General features: G+C 42.3%; 1 protein-coding gene across 26 annotated transcripts in view; it reads left to right on the plus strand.

Annotated features, from left to right (window-relative positions):
• The window catches only part of LOC107973302 (WASH complex subunit 2A), a 65,258-nt gene that overhangs the window by 14,649 nt on the left and 31,486 nt on the right, over window positions 1-19,123 (plus strand). For 11 of the 26 annotated variants that reach the window (XM_054659567.2, XM_054659568.2, XM_054659584.2 and 8 more), the window contains exons 6-17: window positions 1,468-1,561; window positions 2,894-2,955; window positions 4,219-4,266; window positions 7,690-7,800; window positions 8,345-8,432; window positions 9,076-9,147; window positions 10,188-10,306; window positions 10,780-10,837; window positions 12,070-12,129; window positions 12,521-12,700; window positions 14,573-14,700; window positions 16,858-16,944. In XM_054659567.2, the coding sequence (XP_054515542.2) occupies window positions 1,468-1,561; window positions 2,894-2,955; window positions 4,219-4,266; window positions 7,690-7,800; window positions 8,345-8,432; window positions 9,076-9,147; window positions 10,188-10,306; window positions 10,780-10,837; window positions 12,070-12,129; window positions 12,521-12,700; window positions 14,573-14,700; window positions 16,858-16,944 (1,107 nt within the window). Of the gene's footprint in view, window positions 1-46; window positions 141-1,467; window positions 1,562-2,893; window positions 2,956-4,218; window positions 4,267-7,689; window positions 7,801-8,344; window positions 8,433-9,075; window positions 9,148-10,187; window positions 10,307-10,779; window positions 10,838-12,069; window positions 12,130-12,520; window positions 12,701-14,572; window positions 14,701-16,857; window positions 16,945-19,123 lie in introns of those variants that run through there. The other 15 variants (XM_054659590.2, XM_054659574.2, XM_054659569.2 and 12 more) reach the window with 5 other exon arrangements.

Here is a 19,123-nt window from a genome sequence, read left to right on the forward strand (position 1 = left end):
CAGGCATGTAACATGATACCTGGCTAATTTTTGTATTTTTTAGTAGAGACGGGGTTTCACCATGGTGACCAGGCTGGTCTTGAACTCCTGACCTCAAGTGATCCGCCCGACTCGGCCTCCCAAAAGTGCTGGGATTACAGGTGGGAGCCACTGCAACCGACCAACCCTAAATTTTTAATGTGTGTGTGGTGTGGGACTGACAGGAGTAGACGGCTGACACGGGCGGATCTCCAGCATGTGCTGTTGGGGCCACAGTCTCCTGCCCTCACTCTGTTTTCTCATCTGGTCTTATTTTACCAACTTAACTTTTCTAAATTCGACAGTGTGGAACCACTAGGGGGTATTGTTCTTCTGTTTATTGAGTTATAATCTTATTTATTTATTTATTTATTTATTTATTTATTTATTTATTTTGAGACGGAGTTTCGCTCTTGTTGCCCAGGCTGGAGTGGAGTGATGTGATGTTGGCTCACTGCAACCTCCACCTCCTGGGTTCAAGAGATTCTCCTGTCTTAGTCTCCTGAGTAAATGGGACTACAGGTGTGCGCCACCACACCCAGCTAATTTTTTGTATTTTCGGTAGATATTAGGTTTCACCACGTTGGCCAGGCTGGTCTCAAATTCCTGACCTCAAGTGATCCACCTGCCTCAGCCTCCCAAAGTGCTGGGATTACAGGCATGAGCCACTGTGCCCGGCCTAATCTATTTTTATATTAAAATATATAGATATATTATGTCTCATTAGTACTGCTTTTTAGGGGACAGCTCACCAGAATGTTCAGTTTCTTTCCTTGGTCCTCCTCTTCTTGGACCTTATACTAGGAGGTTGTACCCTTTTCCCTGTTTGCTTGCTGCTGATAAACTTTTGGTAGGCTTTTGCCATTTTTGTTAAATTTTGTTAATTAGGCCCTTGGGGAGGGAGATTCTGTGTGATACAGCTTTACTTTGGCTTTTTTTTTTTTTTTTTTTTGAGATGGAGTTTTGCTCTTATTGCCCAGGCTGGAGTGTAGTAGTGCAATCTCAGCTCACTGCAACACTGTTTCCTGGGTTCAAGTGATTCTCCTGCCTCAGCCTCCCGAGTAGCTAGGATGACAGTTACCCGCCACCATGTCCCGCTAATTTTTTTGGATTTTTAGTAGAGACGGGGTTTCACCACGTTGGTTAGTCTGGTCTCAAACTCCTGACCTCAAGTGATCCACCCGCCTTGGCTTCCCAAAGTGCTAGGATTACAGGCGTGAGCCATGGTGCCCGGCCTTACCTTGACATCTTTACCTAGGATTTGACTTTTTAAAAAATCAGTGAAAAAAAGAATTTTTTTTTTAACTTTTAGTCCTGCTGTGTTTCTTATTCTCCACCTTCGTTATGTAGCTTGTTTGGGATAGTCAGATGGAACAGGGTATCAGGTGGCACATGTAAGTTTGTTTTCAACTGAAATGCTTGACAGCCTATTCCTTTCATGATGTACAGGATCTATACATTGATCGTCCTTTACCATATCTCATTGGGTCAAAGCTGTTCATGGAACAAGAAGATGTAGGTCTTGGAGAGCTGTCCAGTGAAGGTACTTTTCTTCACCAAATAATTTTGTTCCTTAACATTTCTTTTTTATTTTAAAATAATTTCAAATTTTACATTAAAGTTTCAAGAATAGTTCAAAGAACTCTCATATACCCTTCACCTGGGTTTACCAGTTAACATTTCACCACATTTGTTTGATTGTTCTCTACATATATGTAATATTTTGTCTTGAGCCTATTTGGGAGACATCATGCTCATGCCCTGTTACTTCTAAATGTTTCTCTGTGTGTTTTCTTTTTTTCTTTTCTTTGTCTTTTTCTTTTTTTGAGACAGAGTCTCGCTCTGTGGCCCAGGCTGGAGTGCAGTGGTGCGATCTCAGCTCACTGCAACCTCCGCCTCCCGGATTTAAGCGATTTTTCTGCCTCAGCCTCCTAAGTAGCTGGGACCACAGGCGTGCACCACCACACCTGGCCAATTTTTGTATTTTTAGTAAAGACGGGGTTTCACCATATTGTCCAGGCTGGTCTCGAATTCCTGACCTCATGATCTGCCCGCCTCGGCCTCCCAAAGTGCTGGGATTACAAGCATGAGCCACCGTGCCTGGCTCTTTTTCTTTCTTTCTTTTTTTTTGAGCCGGAGTTTCTCTCTGGTCACCCAGGCTGGAATGCAATGGCGCGATCTCGGCTCACTGCAACCTCCACCTCCTGGGTTCAAGCAATTCTCCTACCTCAGCCTCCTGAGTAGCTGGGATTACAGGTGCCCACCGCCACACCTGGCTACTTTTTGTATTTTTAGTAGAGATGGGGTTTTACCATGTTGGGCAGGTTGGTCTCGAACGCCTGACCTCAGGTGATCCTCTGTTTGTGTTTTCTAAGAACAAGGACATCTCTTGTATAATCACAGTAGAATTACAAAGCCAGGATATTTTCCTGGACATAAGGGTATTATCCAATCTGCTGCTATGTTCACATTTTGCCGTTTGTCCCAGTGACACCCTTTACAGTCTCTCTCTTTTGTTCTCTGGTCCGGGACTCAATCCAGGACCAGCCACCACATTTGGTTGTCAAATCTTCAGTTATCTTTTAATCTGATGCCATTTCTCAGCCTTTCTTTGCTTTTTATGACCCTGACATCTTTAAAGAGTACAAGCAAGTTTTTTTTTTATTTGTAATGAATAATTTTTTGGGGGAGAGATACTTCAAGACTACATAAATATGTAATTCCTCACCATAATGACACTTTCAGTTCCAGTAAGTGGGTATAGATGGTTTTATCAAGATCTCTGTGATGCTGTTGTATGGTGGTTTGTGATTTTGAGCTAAGGACATTTTCTTGTGAATATTGGTGTGGTGACCCTTATCTCTCTTCTCAACAGAAGGCTCTGTAGGCAGTGATCGTGGCAGTATTGTGGACACTGAGGAAGAGAAAGAAGAGGAGGTAAGGGCTGTTTGGTATGACCAGGTCACGGTGGGCAGCAAGCTTAATTTAAGATGGGCCTAGCAGGCTAAGTAAATAGCATAACTGTGAATTCGTAATCTGCTTCCATAAAGCTTTTAACAGTGATAGAAGCCACATTCTGAGTTTTTTCCCCCAAGGGTTAGATTTCCTTTTTGCCTTATGTACAATAATAGTGAAAGCTGCTTTCATCTCTTCCACTATTATCCTCTCTCCCACCTTGCCCCCAAATATCTCTTTCACCCAATATATTTTTGAGAAGGGCAGCTTAGATGTTTTGGTGGAATCTCTGCCTGGGATATAGTCTTTGAGTATATTCTGTCTTTGAATAATTCTAAGGGAAAAAATCTACATTTAGAACTTTTGTAAACTATAAAACCTAGAGCAGGATATACCGAAAGCCACCACTTACATTCTATTTTGCTGCTGCCGCTAGCGCTTTCATATCCACAGAGCATAATTTCATTTCCTTGTCTAGAGTTTGAGTCTGTGGGCCTTGACTACAGTTGAATCTGTAGTTGTTCTTTAGATGGGATATTCGTTATTGCAAAGGACACAGCCATGTTGCAGGAGAGTCCTCGAGTATGGGATTTCCGAAAGGAGATAGTGTTGTGTATGTGCTTTTCTCTTCTGGTTGGTCCCCCTTTCTGCACTCTCCCTGCGCGCCTTTCTTCCAGTCCTCCAAAGAAAAACCTGACAGCAGGAAATGAGCTTTTCTTAAGTAACTTTCGTATAACAAAAGCAGTGCTCATTAGGGGAATCCCTTGCTTTTAGCCACTGATGTGGCACTTCATCAATAGTTGCTCGTAGCAACTATTGATGTCCCCTTCTTGGGCCTAATGAAGTAGTTATCCTAATGAGAGGAAATAGAGACAGTATAGTCCAAAATGTAAAATAATACAAACTGACTTTCAGTAATTTAGTTAGTTAAATGTGCAACTCTTACTTTAAATCCAAAGGCAAGAGTTGAAAGTGCAGGTGATGTGAACAAATTGTTAGAGGCATTTAAGTGAACCACAAAAATTACATGTTAACTGGAACAACCCTTCACAATATTGCCAGCTACCCAGCTTATCTGCACCTTGATACTTAAGGTGACCAGTAGTCAGTACAAAGAGACTGAGTGTCAGAGCTTTTTCTCCACTTGACATAGAATCAGCCTGCCCCAGAGACTTAGACCTGCAATCATTTCTGTGCTTCTAAGTAAAGCCCATTTAACAACAAAGCCTTTTCTTCCCCATAAAGGAGTCAGATGAAGATTTTGCCCATCACGGTGACAATGAACAAAACCGGGTAAGGCTCATGTATTGAAATGACTTTGTTTTTACATTTTAATTGAAGCATAGTATATATACTAAAATTACTTTGGAATGATTTATGACAAAGTGAGGATTTTTTCATGTATACAATTTATTTTCCTTTAAGCATTTCATGTATTTAGGCTAACTACCTCCTTTGTATATATTTTTTCCAATTTTGCTTTATAGTTTATTTTTCTTAGAAAAGAAGTTTCAAAGAAGTGAAAAACACAATTGGAAAACAGAGCCTCTAAAAGAAGACTCAGTTACCCAAACTGAACTACTTTGCATGAGTCCCTCTTCTGTTTTAAAATTGGAGACAATCTAGCAGTAACATTATTGAGTATTCACAAGATGAAAACTTCTTACCCTACTGTCTTAGCACGGTTATCTTAATTTTTGAATATCTAAAGGCGTATTCTTTTCATAGTGTGCATCGTTCATTTTCTGTCATTTTATGTTAACATTTTATAAATGTGTCCTTATTTATTATTATTTTTTTTTTGAGATGGAGTTTTGCTCTTGTTGTCCAGGCTGGAGTGCAATGGCGTGATCTCAGCTCACTGCAACCTCCGCCTCCTGGGTTCAAATAATTCTTCTGCCTCAGCCTCCCGAGTAGCTGGCATTACAGGTGCCCACCACCATGCTCAGCTAATTTTTTTTGTATTTTTAGTAGAGATGGGGTTTCACCATGTTGGCCAGGCTGGTCTCGAGCTCCTGACCTCAGGTAATCCACCCACCTTGGCCTCCCAAAATGCTGGGATTACAGGCGTGAGCCACCATACCTGGCCTCCTTATTTTAAATAGCCTTTGCAGTTTGCATTGTAAACTTCTATACTTTTAAACATACTGAGTATGATACTGTCATAGTCTCTAAATGTATAAGGGAAAGAGTTTATTTCTAGAGTTGTATTTTTGATGTAATAATGTATTCAATATTTTCTTTTCTTTTTTTTGAGACAGAGTCTCGCTCTGTTGCCTAGGCTGGAGTGCAGTGGTGTGATCTCAGCTCAATGTAATCTCCGCCTACAGGGTTCAAGCGATTCTCATGCCTCAGCCTCCCTGAGTAGCTGGGACTATGGGTGTGTGGCACCATGCCCGGCTAATTTTTTGTATTTTTAGTGGAGTCAGGGTCTTCCCATGTTTCCCAGGCTGGTCTTGAGCTCAGGCAAACCGCCCACTTCGCCCTCCCAGAGTACTGGGATTACAGGTATGAGCCACCACGCCCAGCCAATATTGTCATATATAGAAATCCTTTGCTTCGGTGAACTGTTCCTTCAGAACAAGGTGGTATAGAGTTATGTTAATAACTCTTAATGTCTGGTGGACATTCTAAATTAAGTATTATGCATGTAGATTTTCCTACAATCTCATCACTGGGGTGATTATTTTAAATTTCTTTTAGTTAAAAATTTGCATTTAAATTTCTTAACTGGGAAATATTTTTTTCACAAAAATGTTTAACTATCAAATGAAGGATTTTATACTTTCTGGTTGTTACTGTATTTTCCTGGTTGTATTCATAAATGTGGTTGATCTTTATAATTTTAACGATCAGTCTTTCTTCATAGGATATTTGTTTCTGTGGAATTTCCTATTAAGATCTGTAAATGCAAACAGTTTTTCTTTCCTTTTTTTTTTTTTTTTTTTTTTTTGAGACAGAGTCTCTCTCTGTTACCCAGGCTGGAGTGCAGTGGCACGATCTTGGTTCACTACAACCTCCACCTCGTCGGTTCAAGTGATTCTCATGCCTCAGCCTCCCAAGTAGCTGCGATTATAGGCATGTGCCACCATGCCCAGCTAGTTTTTGTATTTTTAGTGGAGATGGGGTATCGCCATGTTGGCCCGGCTGGTCTTGAACTCCTGACCTCAGGTGATCCGCCTGCCTCAGCTTCCCAAAGTGTTGGGATTACAGGCGTGAGCCACCACGCCCAGCCACAAACAGTTTTTCAAAAACAGTACAGTATAGTGAGTAAAAGCACTAGCTTATGCAACAGGTTGGTTTTGTGTGCTGCAGCTAACCTCAAAGTTGTAAGGATTAAATTAGATAATAAAGTGCTTTTAGTAACATGCCTGGCACAGTTCATTGATTCAAACATTGAAAAAAAATTTTTTAAATTATACATAGTAGTGTGTACCTTTGGAAAAATTAGAACTTAACAGATAAGGCTAAGTTTGAGCCTTCCAGTCCTTTCCTTCTCTGCATACTCTTCAAGGTAACTGGGATCATGCTCTGGGAGCATGTCATTCCAAGTCTGTTTCTTTGCTTTTATAAACACATCTGTTTCCATAGAAATGCTGTAGTGTTTGCAGAGGGGGCGGGGCGTGGTATCATCCTGGATTTGTTATTCTGCGCTTTTTTGCTTGACCTACCTTGGATGGCTCTCTAGTCGTTACAGCTTTTACCTTTTAACTATTACTCAGTATTCTTACTAAGGTAAGACTATGCTGATGATGTTTATATTTCTCTAGTAAAAGGCTGGGCATGGTGGCTCACGCCTGTAATCTCAGTGCTTTGAGAATGTAATCCCAGCGCTTTGGGAAGCTGAGGTGGTTGGATCACCTGAGGTCAGGAGTTTGAGACCAGCCTGGCCAACATGGTGAAACCCCTTCTCTACCAAAAATATAAAAATTAGCCAGGCGTGGTGGCGGGTGCCTGTAATCCTAGCTACTCAGAGGGCTGAGGCAGGAGAATGGCTTGAACCTAGGAGGCGGAGGTTGCAGTGAGCCGAGATCACCCCATTGCACTTCAGCCTGGGCAAAAAGAGTTAAACTCCTTCTCAAAAATAAATAAATAAATAAAAATATTTCTCTAGTAACAGCCATTTTTGATATTTTAATATTCTGCTTTTTATATTCTTGTTGTTACATTCTTATAAAGGATACATTTTTAGGCCGGGCTCGGTGGCTCACGCCTGTAATCCTAGCAGTTTGGGAGGCTGAGGTGGTTGGATCACCTGAAGTCAGGAGTTCAAGACCAGCCTAGACAACATGGTGAAACCCCATCTCTACTAAAAATACAAAAAATTTGCTGGGCGTGGTGGTGCATGGGTGTAATCCCAGCTACTCGGAAGGCCAAGGCAGGAGAATAGCATGAACTGGGCAGGCAGAGGTTGCAGTGAGCCGAGATCGTGCTGATGCACTCCAGCCTGGGCCACAGAGCAAGATTCCATCTCAAAAATAAATATATATATATATGTTTTATATATATTTTTATATATATATTTTTCTTAGATTCAAAGTAAATCTTGTGTATTATTTCTTCCAGCACATCTTTTGCTTCATAACTTGCTGCATCATGATTATGATTATTATTTTAAAAAGCTGTTACTTCTTTGAAGGAGGAGCCTAAAGGCTGACAGTATCTCTTCTTTAGCTTAATAACTAGTAGTTCTAATTTGCTATTTTATACTCTTAGCACACCACACAAGTGAGTGATGAGGAAGAGGATGATGATGGCTGTGACCTTTTTGCTGACTCTGAGAAGGAGGAGGAAGATATTGAGGACATTGAAGAAAATACTAGACCTGTAAGGAAGGCTGTAGTTGCTATCACTTGCCAGGGTTTTAGAACCAATGACTTGTTTTATTTTTTATTGTGACTTACTTTGTACAACACTCATTTTGGCATATTTGTCATTTCATTTACACTTTGGAAAATAATGGCAAGCATCTCAAATTGCCTCACAAGTACCACTTGCTTGTCCAGATGTTATGATTTTATGAGTCAGATCATTCAGAATATGTCTAGTTCCAGAGTTTGAAGACCATAGTGCTCCTGTCTCTCCACCCATGCACCTTTTTCTTATTTTCGTATTTAGATTTTTAAGTATTAAAGTCAAGTATTAAAAAAAATAAGGAAATAAAGGGCAGCTCCCTTTGAAGGAACATTTTATGAGTCCTATTCCTTGGGTGAGCTGTATAGGGTACATATGTTTAAATTCATTTAATTAAACTCAGTTTTCTCCTCAGTTCAATTTCTTTGCTCTTGTATACATAATGTTGTTAGGTGTCCAAAGTGAAGTGTACTAGTTTGTTACAAAAAACCGATTCTTTTGATTTCTCCTGCTGTAGAAAAGAAGCAGACCTACATCGTTTGCAGATGAGCTGGCTGCCCGCATCAAGGGGGATGCCGTGGGCCGAGTGGACGAGGAGCTGACAAGTGAGCCCCAGCCTCATTGACGGGGAGTAGGGGAGGGGTAGTGCAGGGCCCTCTGCTGGCTTCACCAAAGGCGGATTTCTCTTTTTATTAGTAATTACTGCATATATTTATTAGTAATTGCTACATATAATTTAAATTGTAGCGCTTATTCCTTTTTTGGTTAATGGGCTCCTTTAGATAACTGAACACTGTGGACCCACAAGAAAAACGTACATGTACACATGTAGATAACCCTTTACATATAATTTCAGGGGATTAATGGAAACTCCAGAGAACCATGGGCAACAGCTTAAGAATTCCTGGCTGAATATTTACTCCTATATTTTGAACACATAAGAATGTGCTATATAGCATATTCTAGTTATAACAGGGTAGAAAGATAACACAATAATTCTTTCAACAAATACAATCCTGTTATGCACATGAGCCTGGGATGAAAGCAGAAGCCTTCTGCCTTACAAAGAGACTCTTGAGTGCCCACTGTGGGCAGGGCCAGGGGGTTCAGTGCTCTGGTGCAGCTGAGATGAAAGGCAGATGTCTTGCTCTTAGCTGTGAGTTATGAGGATGACAGACGTGGAAAGAACTAGGATGTGTATACTGAGGGAGGACTTAGTACTATTAAAACCGTGAACTGTTCTTCAAGCCTTACCCTCAGGAGAAGCAAAACCTCGGAAGACACTCAAAGAGAAGAAGGAAAGGAGAACTCCTTCAGACGGTGGGCCTTTTCCCTCAATTCTGTTATTTTAGGAGCCTGTTGACTAAGGAATGTTGCTTACATAATTCATGAAGTACTGCTTTACATGCTGTTTTCCCTCTGACAAATGGGTCTGTCTCCATTTACTTTTCTAAAGCCTCTGGGCTGGGCGTGGTGGCTCACACCTGTAATCCCAGCGCTTTGGGAGGCCGAGGCCGAGGCGGGCGGATCACGAGGTCAGGAGTTTAAGACCAGCCTGGCCAACATAGTGAAACCCCATTTCTACTAAAAATACAAAAAATCAGCTTGGCATGGTGGTGGGTGCCTGTTGTCCCAGCTACTTGGGAGGCTGAGGCAGGAGAATCACTTGAACCCGGGAGGCAGAGATTGCAGTGAGCCTTGATCATGCCACTGCATTCCAGCCCGGGTGATGGTGCGAGACTCCGTCCCAAAAACAAACAGAAGCCTTGGAAGGCATGTTTTGGGGTGCTGGGAGGATATGTGGGTGTGGAGTAAAAATTCCTGTAGAGATTTGATTTATTAGATTTTACAGCAATCATTTCTTGTCTTCCTAGAATTCTTAGAAGTATAGAAACTTAGGAATCTCTAGCATTTGTTTTCAATAAAGGATACACCAGGCCTTTTCCTGCAAACAGCCATGTCCATTACATTAGACTTGTCCCTGTGTCAGTTTGCAGATCCCTTTGTTTATTCTGCCCTTCCTTCCCCCAGATTGGTTGGGGAATGGGTCTTGAATGTGGCATCTGACCCGAATGCTTGCTTCAGAGTAAATCTATATCCAGGGTGCTGGCCTAGAGAATGAATGCTGTTTGCCGCAGACGTGGACAGACTTGAGAGTGGAGGCCCAGAGAGTCTTTTGAGGGTGTCAGTGGACTGTGCCAGGGGGTTAGTGTGAAATTCATCAGACTGCCTCACACTTTGTTAAATAGTGTCAGATAAACTCCATGCCAGTTTGGAGACACAGCAGATGCCAACCCGGGAATTTGAGTTCTGGACCCATCTTTAATACTCCCTGCAAAACATTGCTTTCTGTTTGCTAGATGAAGAGGATAACTTATTCGCACCCCCCAAGCTGACCGACGAGGACTTCTCGCCATTTGGCTCTGGAGGCGGCCTGTTCAGTGGGGGCAAGGGGCTCTTTGATGATGAGGACGAGGAGGTGAGTCCATGTCACCCAGCAACACTCCCTGCAGCTAGCTGTGTCAGGGGTCCACAGGGAAGAAATAGGCTTTGCTTATTTAGTGGGGGAAAAACAGTTTCTCAGTTGGAAGTTGCTTCTATTTTCATATTTTGGGACATTTTGAACTAAGAATCACAGAGTGAGAAATGCCATATCCTTCTATGCTTTGTTAGGTGAGGAGAAGATGTGCACGTGTTAATGTGAATAATTTACTAGGTGATTGTTTCTTGCCTTATCTGTTGTCTTCCACGTTTGTTTTTAATTCCTGGACAGGCCTAAATTATTTTAGGATCTCATTTTGCCATAGTTATCACTTTGCAACTGATTTTCTGGCAGAGTAGTAAATATGTAGCTTTAAATCTTGTAGGTTATTTTTCCTTAGAAATCCTCAAATGCAGCTATGCTTTCTCCTGGTTTTTTGAATTCTTTGTCATATACCTTATTTCAACCAGAGTGACCTCTTCACGGAAGCCCTCCAGGATCGGCAAGCTGGAGCCTCTGTTAAGGAGGGTGAGCTGGGGCTGGGCAGCTGCGTCTCGGTGTGCAGAGTTCCAAAACTGTCTTTCTCACTAGGAGATGGAACCCTGAGGTTGTTCCCAAGCCTTGTTTCTGTGTTAAGCAGGAAGCTATTGTTTTTACTGTGGTCCAGTTGAAAGTAATTCATCTTCACTAATTCATGTCTTGGAAAACACAGTACCATCTGTAAACCCATACCACAGTCTTGCCTCTTTGTTAGGAGAGAACTCATAAAAAGTCAAACAAGAAAAGTACCCTAGAGCAATGTTGAGGATGGTTTTCATTGAATGAAGTTTAATTTAAAGAAACATTTTTAACATTCTGTATATAAGTTGGAGACCAGTAATTCCCCAACCCAGTGTGCATTAAAATCATCTGTGCAGGTTTTTTTGTTTTTTGTTTTTTGTTTTTGTATTTTTAGTAGAGACAGGGTTTCACCATGTTGGACGGTTGGACAGGCTGGTCTTAAACTCCTATCCTCAAGTGATCACCCGCCTAGACCTGGCAAAATGCTAGGAATATAGGCATGAGCCACTGCACCTGTCCAATTGGTGCAGTTTTTAAAAAACACAAATATAAATATATTTTTTAACCTACAAATGTTACTCCATAGGTTTGTGGTAGTTCTTGGGACTTGGGAATTAGTGATTCTAAGTGCCAAGTCTCCCGGGCACAGGCATCAGAGCTGGGCCTTGGAGGCCGCTCCTTGTGCATGCTGTGCGGGCTGCTAGCCTGGCTCTCCTCTGCTTTCTGCTGTCCATGTTTTGGCATCAGTGACTTGCTTGGTTTCCCCCTTTGCTCTTATGTCTTTATTTTTTTACTGATGACTCACATGTTTTTGCGGTTCTTTTTCACTCGTTCATTCTCATCCAACTGGAATGGGTAGAGGTGGAACTGTTTGGGGGAGCCCCGGTCATGCTGTCCCTGCCTCTGCTGTGCTCACCTCCTCCCTTGGTGTCCCCCAGCTGACCCACTGCTGTGGCTTGATGACGGTCAGCATGCTCTTCCATTGGAGTCACAGCTCAGATTGTGTTAATCCCAAAAAAAAAGTCCTGACATCGGTAGAGAAGAAAATACTAAAGAATTTTAAAATGGCTTGTTCAGGAAAAAGTGGTTTCAAAAGGTCTGGTACTAGCTGTGTGTTACATTGCACGTATTTCAGGAAGAAAATAGCAAGGAAAGTTATTTCCCTTGTAAAATGGTTACCCCTTGCTTTCTCATTCTAGAGTCTTCATCATCCAAACCTGGAAAGAAAATCCTAGCAGGAGCTGTTTCTCTATTTTTAGGTAACATAACTTAGGTTTGTTTTCTAAAAACTACACAAATACTGTTTTTTCCATTTCAAAATTATCGTCTTCTAAAGCCTGGCTGGAGATGAGGAAGTACCTGGGAGCTTCAAAGGGCTTTGAGCAGCTTATAGAAAGAGCTCATTTACTGATATTAGCTCTTATTCTCCTAGAGCTCAGTGGCCTTGGACTTTTTTGTGTTTGAGTGACCTGGTGATTCTCCGTTGTGAGATGTTCTGTAGCAGTAATGGATGGAGGCTATTGGGCCCTCTTAATGCATTTTGTGGATTAACTGAAATGAAAAGTTTTTGGTGGGTGATAATTTTTTTCTGTAAATTCAACAGGCCCACACTGGCTCACAGCTGTGGCTGTCTTGTCTCTCCACCCACAGGAGACACGGATGTGTTTGGTGCTGCCTCCGTTCCATCACTGAAGGAGCCACAGAAGCCTGAGCAGCCCACTCCAAGGAAAAGCCCCTATGTTCCCCCTCCCACTGGCCTGTTTGATGATGATGATGGTGATGATGATGACGACTTTTTCTCGGCACCCCACAGCAAACCTTCTAAAACAGGTATGTGTTCCTGCCTCCGTTTCTAGGACTTCAGCCAGAAAAAGAATGTTGCCTAAATGGAAGATAAGCTCACCTAGTTCTGTATCTCTTACAGTGCCAGAATCCCTTCTCCAGCATTCCTGTCATTGAGTTGTTGTGTCTGTACTTACATAGGTGTGGTGCCTGGGAGGTCTGTTTTATGACCCAATCTTTTCTGCTCTGTAAGCTAATTACTATGATTATTTTCCTTATAGAGAGCTGAAATCCTTTTCTGTATAATTTTTGCTTGCAATTTCCAGTTCTGACCTTTGGTGTTGTAAAGTTTTAATCATCCTTTCTTCCAGCCGACCTTAGTCAATTACATGAGCAGCGGGTTGTGTGCCGGCCATTTATTTCCCAGCTTCTCATTTCTCTGCCAAAAAGCTCAGGTGGCCTTGGTCTTTCCTCAGATGATGGAGTTTTCATCCCCTTGGCCACTTTGGCATTCTCCTCTCTTTTCCTCTTAAATGTAAGTCCTATGTCCTGAAGTCATTCCCATAAATCATTTGTTTTTAAATGTGCAGATGAATCTTCCAGGGGCTTTTGTCAAAATGAAGATTCCGATTCAGTAGGTCCAGGGTGGGGCCTGAGAATTTACATTTCCAGCAAGCTTCATGGTCTGTAGATCACACTTCGAATAGCAAGACTTAGATCTATTGACTGCTCTTCCAGAAAAGAAAGGTAGATCCCTAGATCCCTAAGGTGCACATGATTTTCAGCAACTTTAAAAAATAAAAAAGGATGGCATAGGAATGGATGGATCTAGTATGCATTTAGAAGCCGGCTGTCTGGACTCACTCTCTTCCAGTGTTAGGTGTAGAAAGTAAGGATGGAAGCCGAAGTGTGAGGGAAAACGATAGCCTAGTTAATCTAGAAAGAGTGCAAACGGATGCAGAATGCACACAGGTCTCGGTGAAGATGACATGAATGAAGGTAGTAGTGCTTTTTGTAGCTCCACAGGGCTCTTACTTAGTGGATATCTTTGAGAACTGATTGAGAATCACTAGTAAATTGATGCTGCTTTCTTTGACAACTCCTAGTCTCTTCAGACATTCATGAGTCAGTGACCTCATTTCAGCAACACATGCCCTATTCGGTACAGCAGTGCTCGTGGTGATGAAAGGTTGGAAACCACCCAAATACTTATCAGTAGAGTAAGCTATGGCCCTTCTATTCGGTGGACTTTTCTGTGACAGTTAAAAAGAAAGGGGTCTACGCTTGTTGACTTGGGAAGATTTTGTAGGTACATTGAGTGGAAAACACAAATGGTAAGACATATTGTTCAAATTATCTTCTTATTTATAGCCTTATTTGTAAATAACTAGTGTTAATTCATTAGTACATCCTTTGGGGGAATTAGAAGCATGTATGCTGAACTGTTCCCAATGTTCATCTTGTTTGAGTAGACTGGTGGAATTATGAGGAGATTTCATTATTTGCTTTTATCTGCTTTTGTACAGTTTGATTTTTTTTAAAGCAGGAGCCAAGCCTTCATTTCTCAGATTCCTTAGATGATTGACTTGGTGGCCCTCTTAAATGATCTTTCTTCCTCTAGATCTCTCTTCACCTTGTAAGCCAGTCCAAGCTACTCTAAGCACAGGAGATGGCTGCTTGGATAAGCATGTCAGCCACGTGGATAAACTATCTGTTCTGTCTTTCAACTGAACTGCTACTATGCACTGTGAAAAATTCCAAGGGAAGAGTATAGTTCCACTTACTATTTCTTTATAACTAATCAAGAAACAACATAACTTTTTATGTTTATTCTTTGGGAGGGAAGAATTTTTTAATCTGTGAATTTTGTGATAGGATGTTTGATGTTAGTGTCATTTTATGCCTTGGTGTTTTTTAAAGGCAAAGTCCAATCCACTGCCGATATCTTTGGTGACGAAGAAGGAGATCTGTTCAAAGAAAAAGCCGTAGCATTGCCAGAAGCCACTGTGAGTCAGACAGATGAAAATAAAGCAAGAGCAGAAAAAAAGGTGAGCAGGAGGGAAGGCTTAATGCAGGAGCATTGATCTGCAGCATTTTAATAATTCATCCGGAACCCAGAGGGAAGTACTGTTCCCTTTCACGTTCATATTGAAGAACTTCAAACAGAAAGTGGAAAGAACATTGCAGTGAACATCCAAATAACTGCCACCCAGATTGATCAGTTCTTAGGGTTTTGGCAAACACTTTATGGATGTAAACCTTGTTACATATCTATTGTTTTCCTGAACTATTTGTATGTAAGTTGTTTGAACTGTTTGCTGCATGGAACTGTTTCCATGTAGTCATTGTGACATTCTACCCCTAAATATTTCATTAAGCCTCTCTTGAAAAGACTTCCATATAAGCACAATGCCATTATCAACAGCTGTGAGACTAACAGTAATTCTATAGTAGAATCTAATATCTAGTCTGTATTAGAATTGCTCCAGTTGCCCCAGAATGTCTTTGTAAAATCACCCCAACAAATAGAATACAGATTTAAAATTATCTCGCATATAGTTTATATGGTAATTTCCTCTCTTGTCCCCAAAATGCCATTTACAGCAGTGATCCCCAACCTTTTTGGCATTAGGGACATAAGGAGAGTGCAACCTGCAATCTAGATCCCTCGCTTGCACAGTTCACAATAGCGTTTGCCCTCCTATGAGAATCTGATGCTGCCACTGATCTGACAGGAGGAGGAGCTCAGGCAGTAATGCTTGCTGCTCACCTCACCTCCTGCTGTGCGGCCCGGCTCCTAACAGGCCATGGACTGGTCTGCAGCCCAGGGTTGGGGACCCCTGCTTTATAGTTTTTTTTATGTTTTGATTTTTTTTTATTCTAAGAAACTCAGGATTCGGACAGTGTGTCTGCATTGCATTTGGTTGTCATGTCTCTTTGGTCTCCTTAATCTAGAGCAACACCTCCCACATCTTTTTTTTTTTAATATCCAGCCACTTGTCTTGTAGAATGTGTCTCGTGAGTTTGCTTGATTATTTTCCTATGAATAGATTCAGGGTGAGAAGTTTTGGCAAGAATACAAGCAGGCAGGGTTGTGCACTTCCAGTTGGATCACCTCCCAAGACACATCAGGTCCACTGTCTGCCTCATTCAGACACGTTTGTCACTTGGTTGTTAGGGTGCCCACCACACTGCTTCATTGGAAAGGTACCCTGTTCTCTTTTGCCATTGCTAAGTTGATCTCTAAAGTGATAGTTGAACACAGTGTGAATACCTGTTCTCTCCCAGCCTTTTACTCAGTGTTTTGAAAATCCACTGATGATCTTTTCTTGACTCAGTTAATCTGTTAGTGGGCATAAACCACTATTTTTTTAATTCTATATTTCTTATTAGTTGGCATTCTTCTGAATGAAGTTCTTTCTCTCCCTCTCCTTCCCCGATTTTTAGTATTGCTTTGGGATCATGTATTCATTCTTCAGTGTAGATGATAATCCATTACCATCATTCTTCTTCTTTTTTTTTTTTTTTTGTGAGACAGGGTCTTGCTCTGTTGCCCAGGCTGGAGTATAGTGGTGCAATCACAGCTCACTGCAGCCTCAACCTCCTGGGTTCAAGCGATTCTCCAGCCTCAACCTACCAAGTAGCTGGGACTATATGCGTGCGCCACCATGCCCGGCTAATTTTTTGTGGAGACGGGTTTTGCCCATGTTGGCCAAACCATCATTCTTTTTGATGCTCAGATTGACCTGCATTTGGCCAGTGTGTGTGTCCCCAGCAGTCTTTAAGCCCTTCTGACTGCTTGACCTTTCACTGCTGTCCTGTACAGCTGGTCCCTCCTCTTTCTACAGTTTGTCTCATCGTGTCATGTCCTGGCTGTGAAACCCTGACTTTCTCCTGCCGACCACCTAAGGCCCAGCATTCAGAACCTGTCAGGCCCCTCAGGCAGCCTGTCTTTCCATGCTCTCTCTCATTGCATATGTCCCATCTGTGCACCCATTGACCCAGACTGTGTGTCCTGCTCCCTGATACACCAGATGTGTCCTCTGTTTGTCTTGCTGTTCTCTTAACAGCCCCTTTGGTTTGTTGCCTATCACAGCAGAGACTCCGTGTGTTTTCTAGATTGATTGAGTAAACCCTCTTTTCTGGGTATCTTACGTGTTAATGCTTAATTTTTCTTTTTCTTCCCCGCCCCCCCGCCGACAAAGGTTACCTTATCTTCCAGCAAAAATCTCAAGCCCTCATCAGAAACAAAGACTCAAAAAGGCTTATTTTCAGATGAGGAGGACTCTGAGGTATGGAATTCTTTTGCTTAGTTGTGGGTATTAGTCTATAGATATGACATAGAAACTATTTTTGAATCAGGTTTTTCTCAATAGAGTTATAAGACTTTTTGTTAAGTACTCCAGTTCTTTAAAAATTATCTCTAGAGGCCAGGAGCGGTGGTTCATGCCTGTAATCCCAGCACTTTGGTAGGCCAAGGCAGGCGGATACCTGAGGTCAGGAGTTGGAGACCAGGCTGGCCAACATGATGAAACCCTGTCTGTCTTAAAAAGACAAAAATTAGCCGGGTATGGTGGTGTGAGCCTGTAATCCCAGTTACTCAGGAGGCTGAGATAGGAGATTCACTTGAACCCGGGAGGCAGAAGTTGCAATGAACCGAGATCACACCATTGCACTCCAGCCTGGGCGACAGAGCGAGACTTCATCTCAAAATAAATAAATGAATAAAAAATAATCTCTTGAGAGCACAGGGGCTTTAGAAAGCAATATGTTTACAATACTTTTCACTTTTGGGTTGGACTGTATTTACATTTCCTGGGATGAAAATCCTGTCTCTTTAGGATGCTCAGATTTTAAACTGTTCATGGGCTCATGATGTGATGAGGAGCTTGCACCAGAGTGGAGGTCACCATGCTACTTCCTTTATTCACATTTTCACTAACTAGACCGTGGCTTAATGCTGTAGCAGATGGGTTCTGGCATAGCCATCTGTCTTGTCGAGACTGAGACCACTAACAGCCTGTGGGACCCTGGTTCACAGGTTGCTTTGGTCCCTCCAGTCACCTTAGAACCACCTCTCAGAATTTCACTGCTTTTCCTGAGTCTCTCAGGCCTAGGTCGTCTTAGATCCAATTTTAAGTTAGCCTTTTAGGAGATCATAGAACTGTATGAGAATGTAATGGGAAATAATAAGCCCCTTTTACAGAAAAATATGTGGACATGGCAGAAACTTACATGTATTTCAAGAAACTGTGAGCTCTAGGTTAGGCTGTCGTGGTTGGGCTTTGCACTCACAGCAAGGATGAACATGGAACCCTTTGGAAGTATAGTGATTGCCCTTGATGTAAAGAATACCTTTGAGGCTATCACTGAAGGCGAGTGTACAAAACATGGGAATTAACCAAAGTGCAGTTAAGTCACAACCCTGACCCCTGAGAAACAGCATGATGGGCCTCCACCATCTTATCCTCATGTCATGGATCCCCTGTGTCACCCACACCTGCACCTCGGGGTCTTTGCACCGGCCCCTGCCATTCTGAGGAATGCTGTTCCTAGAATCCAGCTTGCTTCCTCACTCTTCGATTTCTCTGTGAGGCCTCGCTGATGAAATACACACAACAGGAAGCCTGCTAGCACATACCACCCTGTGCTCCTGGTCCTCCTTCCTATTTCACTGTTTACCACAGCACCTGTTGCCAGGGACAGTGTATATTTACTTATTCATTGTCTCTACTTCCCACTAAAGTACGTGCCACGAGGGCAGGACTTTTAATTCCCTGTTTGTATCCCTAACACCCTGTCCTTAATACTAGTGCTTGGCATGTTGTAAGCCATCCAGTAATTGTTGATTAGACAAGAAAACCAAATGTGAGCAATTTCAGTGACTTACGAGGTGTTCTGGTTATTTGTTGCTATGAAACAAGTAACTCCAAAACCTAGTGGTTCATAACACCCATAGTTTTGTTGTCTCACAGTTCGAGAGGTTGACTGGGCTTAGCTAGGCCATTGTCACTGAGGATCTCTTGTGTCTGAAGGTGGCTGGGCTGAGGATCACCTTATTCATATGTCTGGTACCTGGGCACTGGGGCCCCTGGGACATCTCTCACTAGCCCTGTGTGGCTCCCAGCATGTAGTCAGGGAAGCCAGTCCTCTTACATGCTGGCTCAGGGCTGTAGGGGAGAGTCCTCAGAGAGAGCCCGGTGGAGGCCATGTCGCCTTCTGTGTTCCAGCCTTGGAAGTCAACGATGTTCCTTTTGCTTCATTTGTTGGTCAAGATGGTCACAATGGCCCATCCAGGTTTATGGGGAGAGGCTGTAGGCTCCCCTTCTTGATGGTGGGAGTGTAAATGAACTCTCAGACTTGTGTGAAAACGCTACCAAAGGCTTTGCCCCATGTGTGTCATCATAGAGTGAATGTTTTTATTGGATATTGTTCAGATTCTGAGGCAAGGAGAAGTAAAACTAAGGCAGT

This window comes from Pan troglodytes, chromosome 8 (assembly GCF_028858775.2).
Source record: "Pan troglodytes isolate AG18354 chromosome 8, NHGRI_mPanTro3-v2.0_pri, whole genome shotgun sequence".
NCBI classification, from domain to species: Eukaryota; Metazoa; Chordata; class Mammalia; order Primates; family Hominidae; genus Pan; species Pan troglodytes.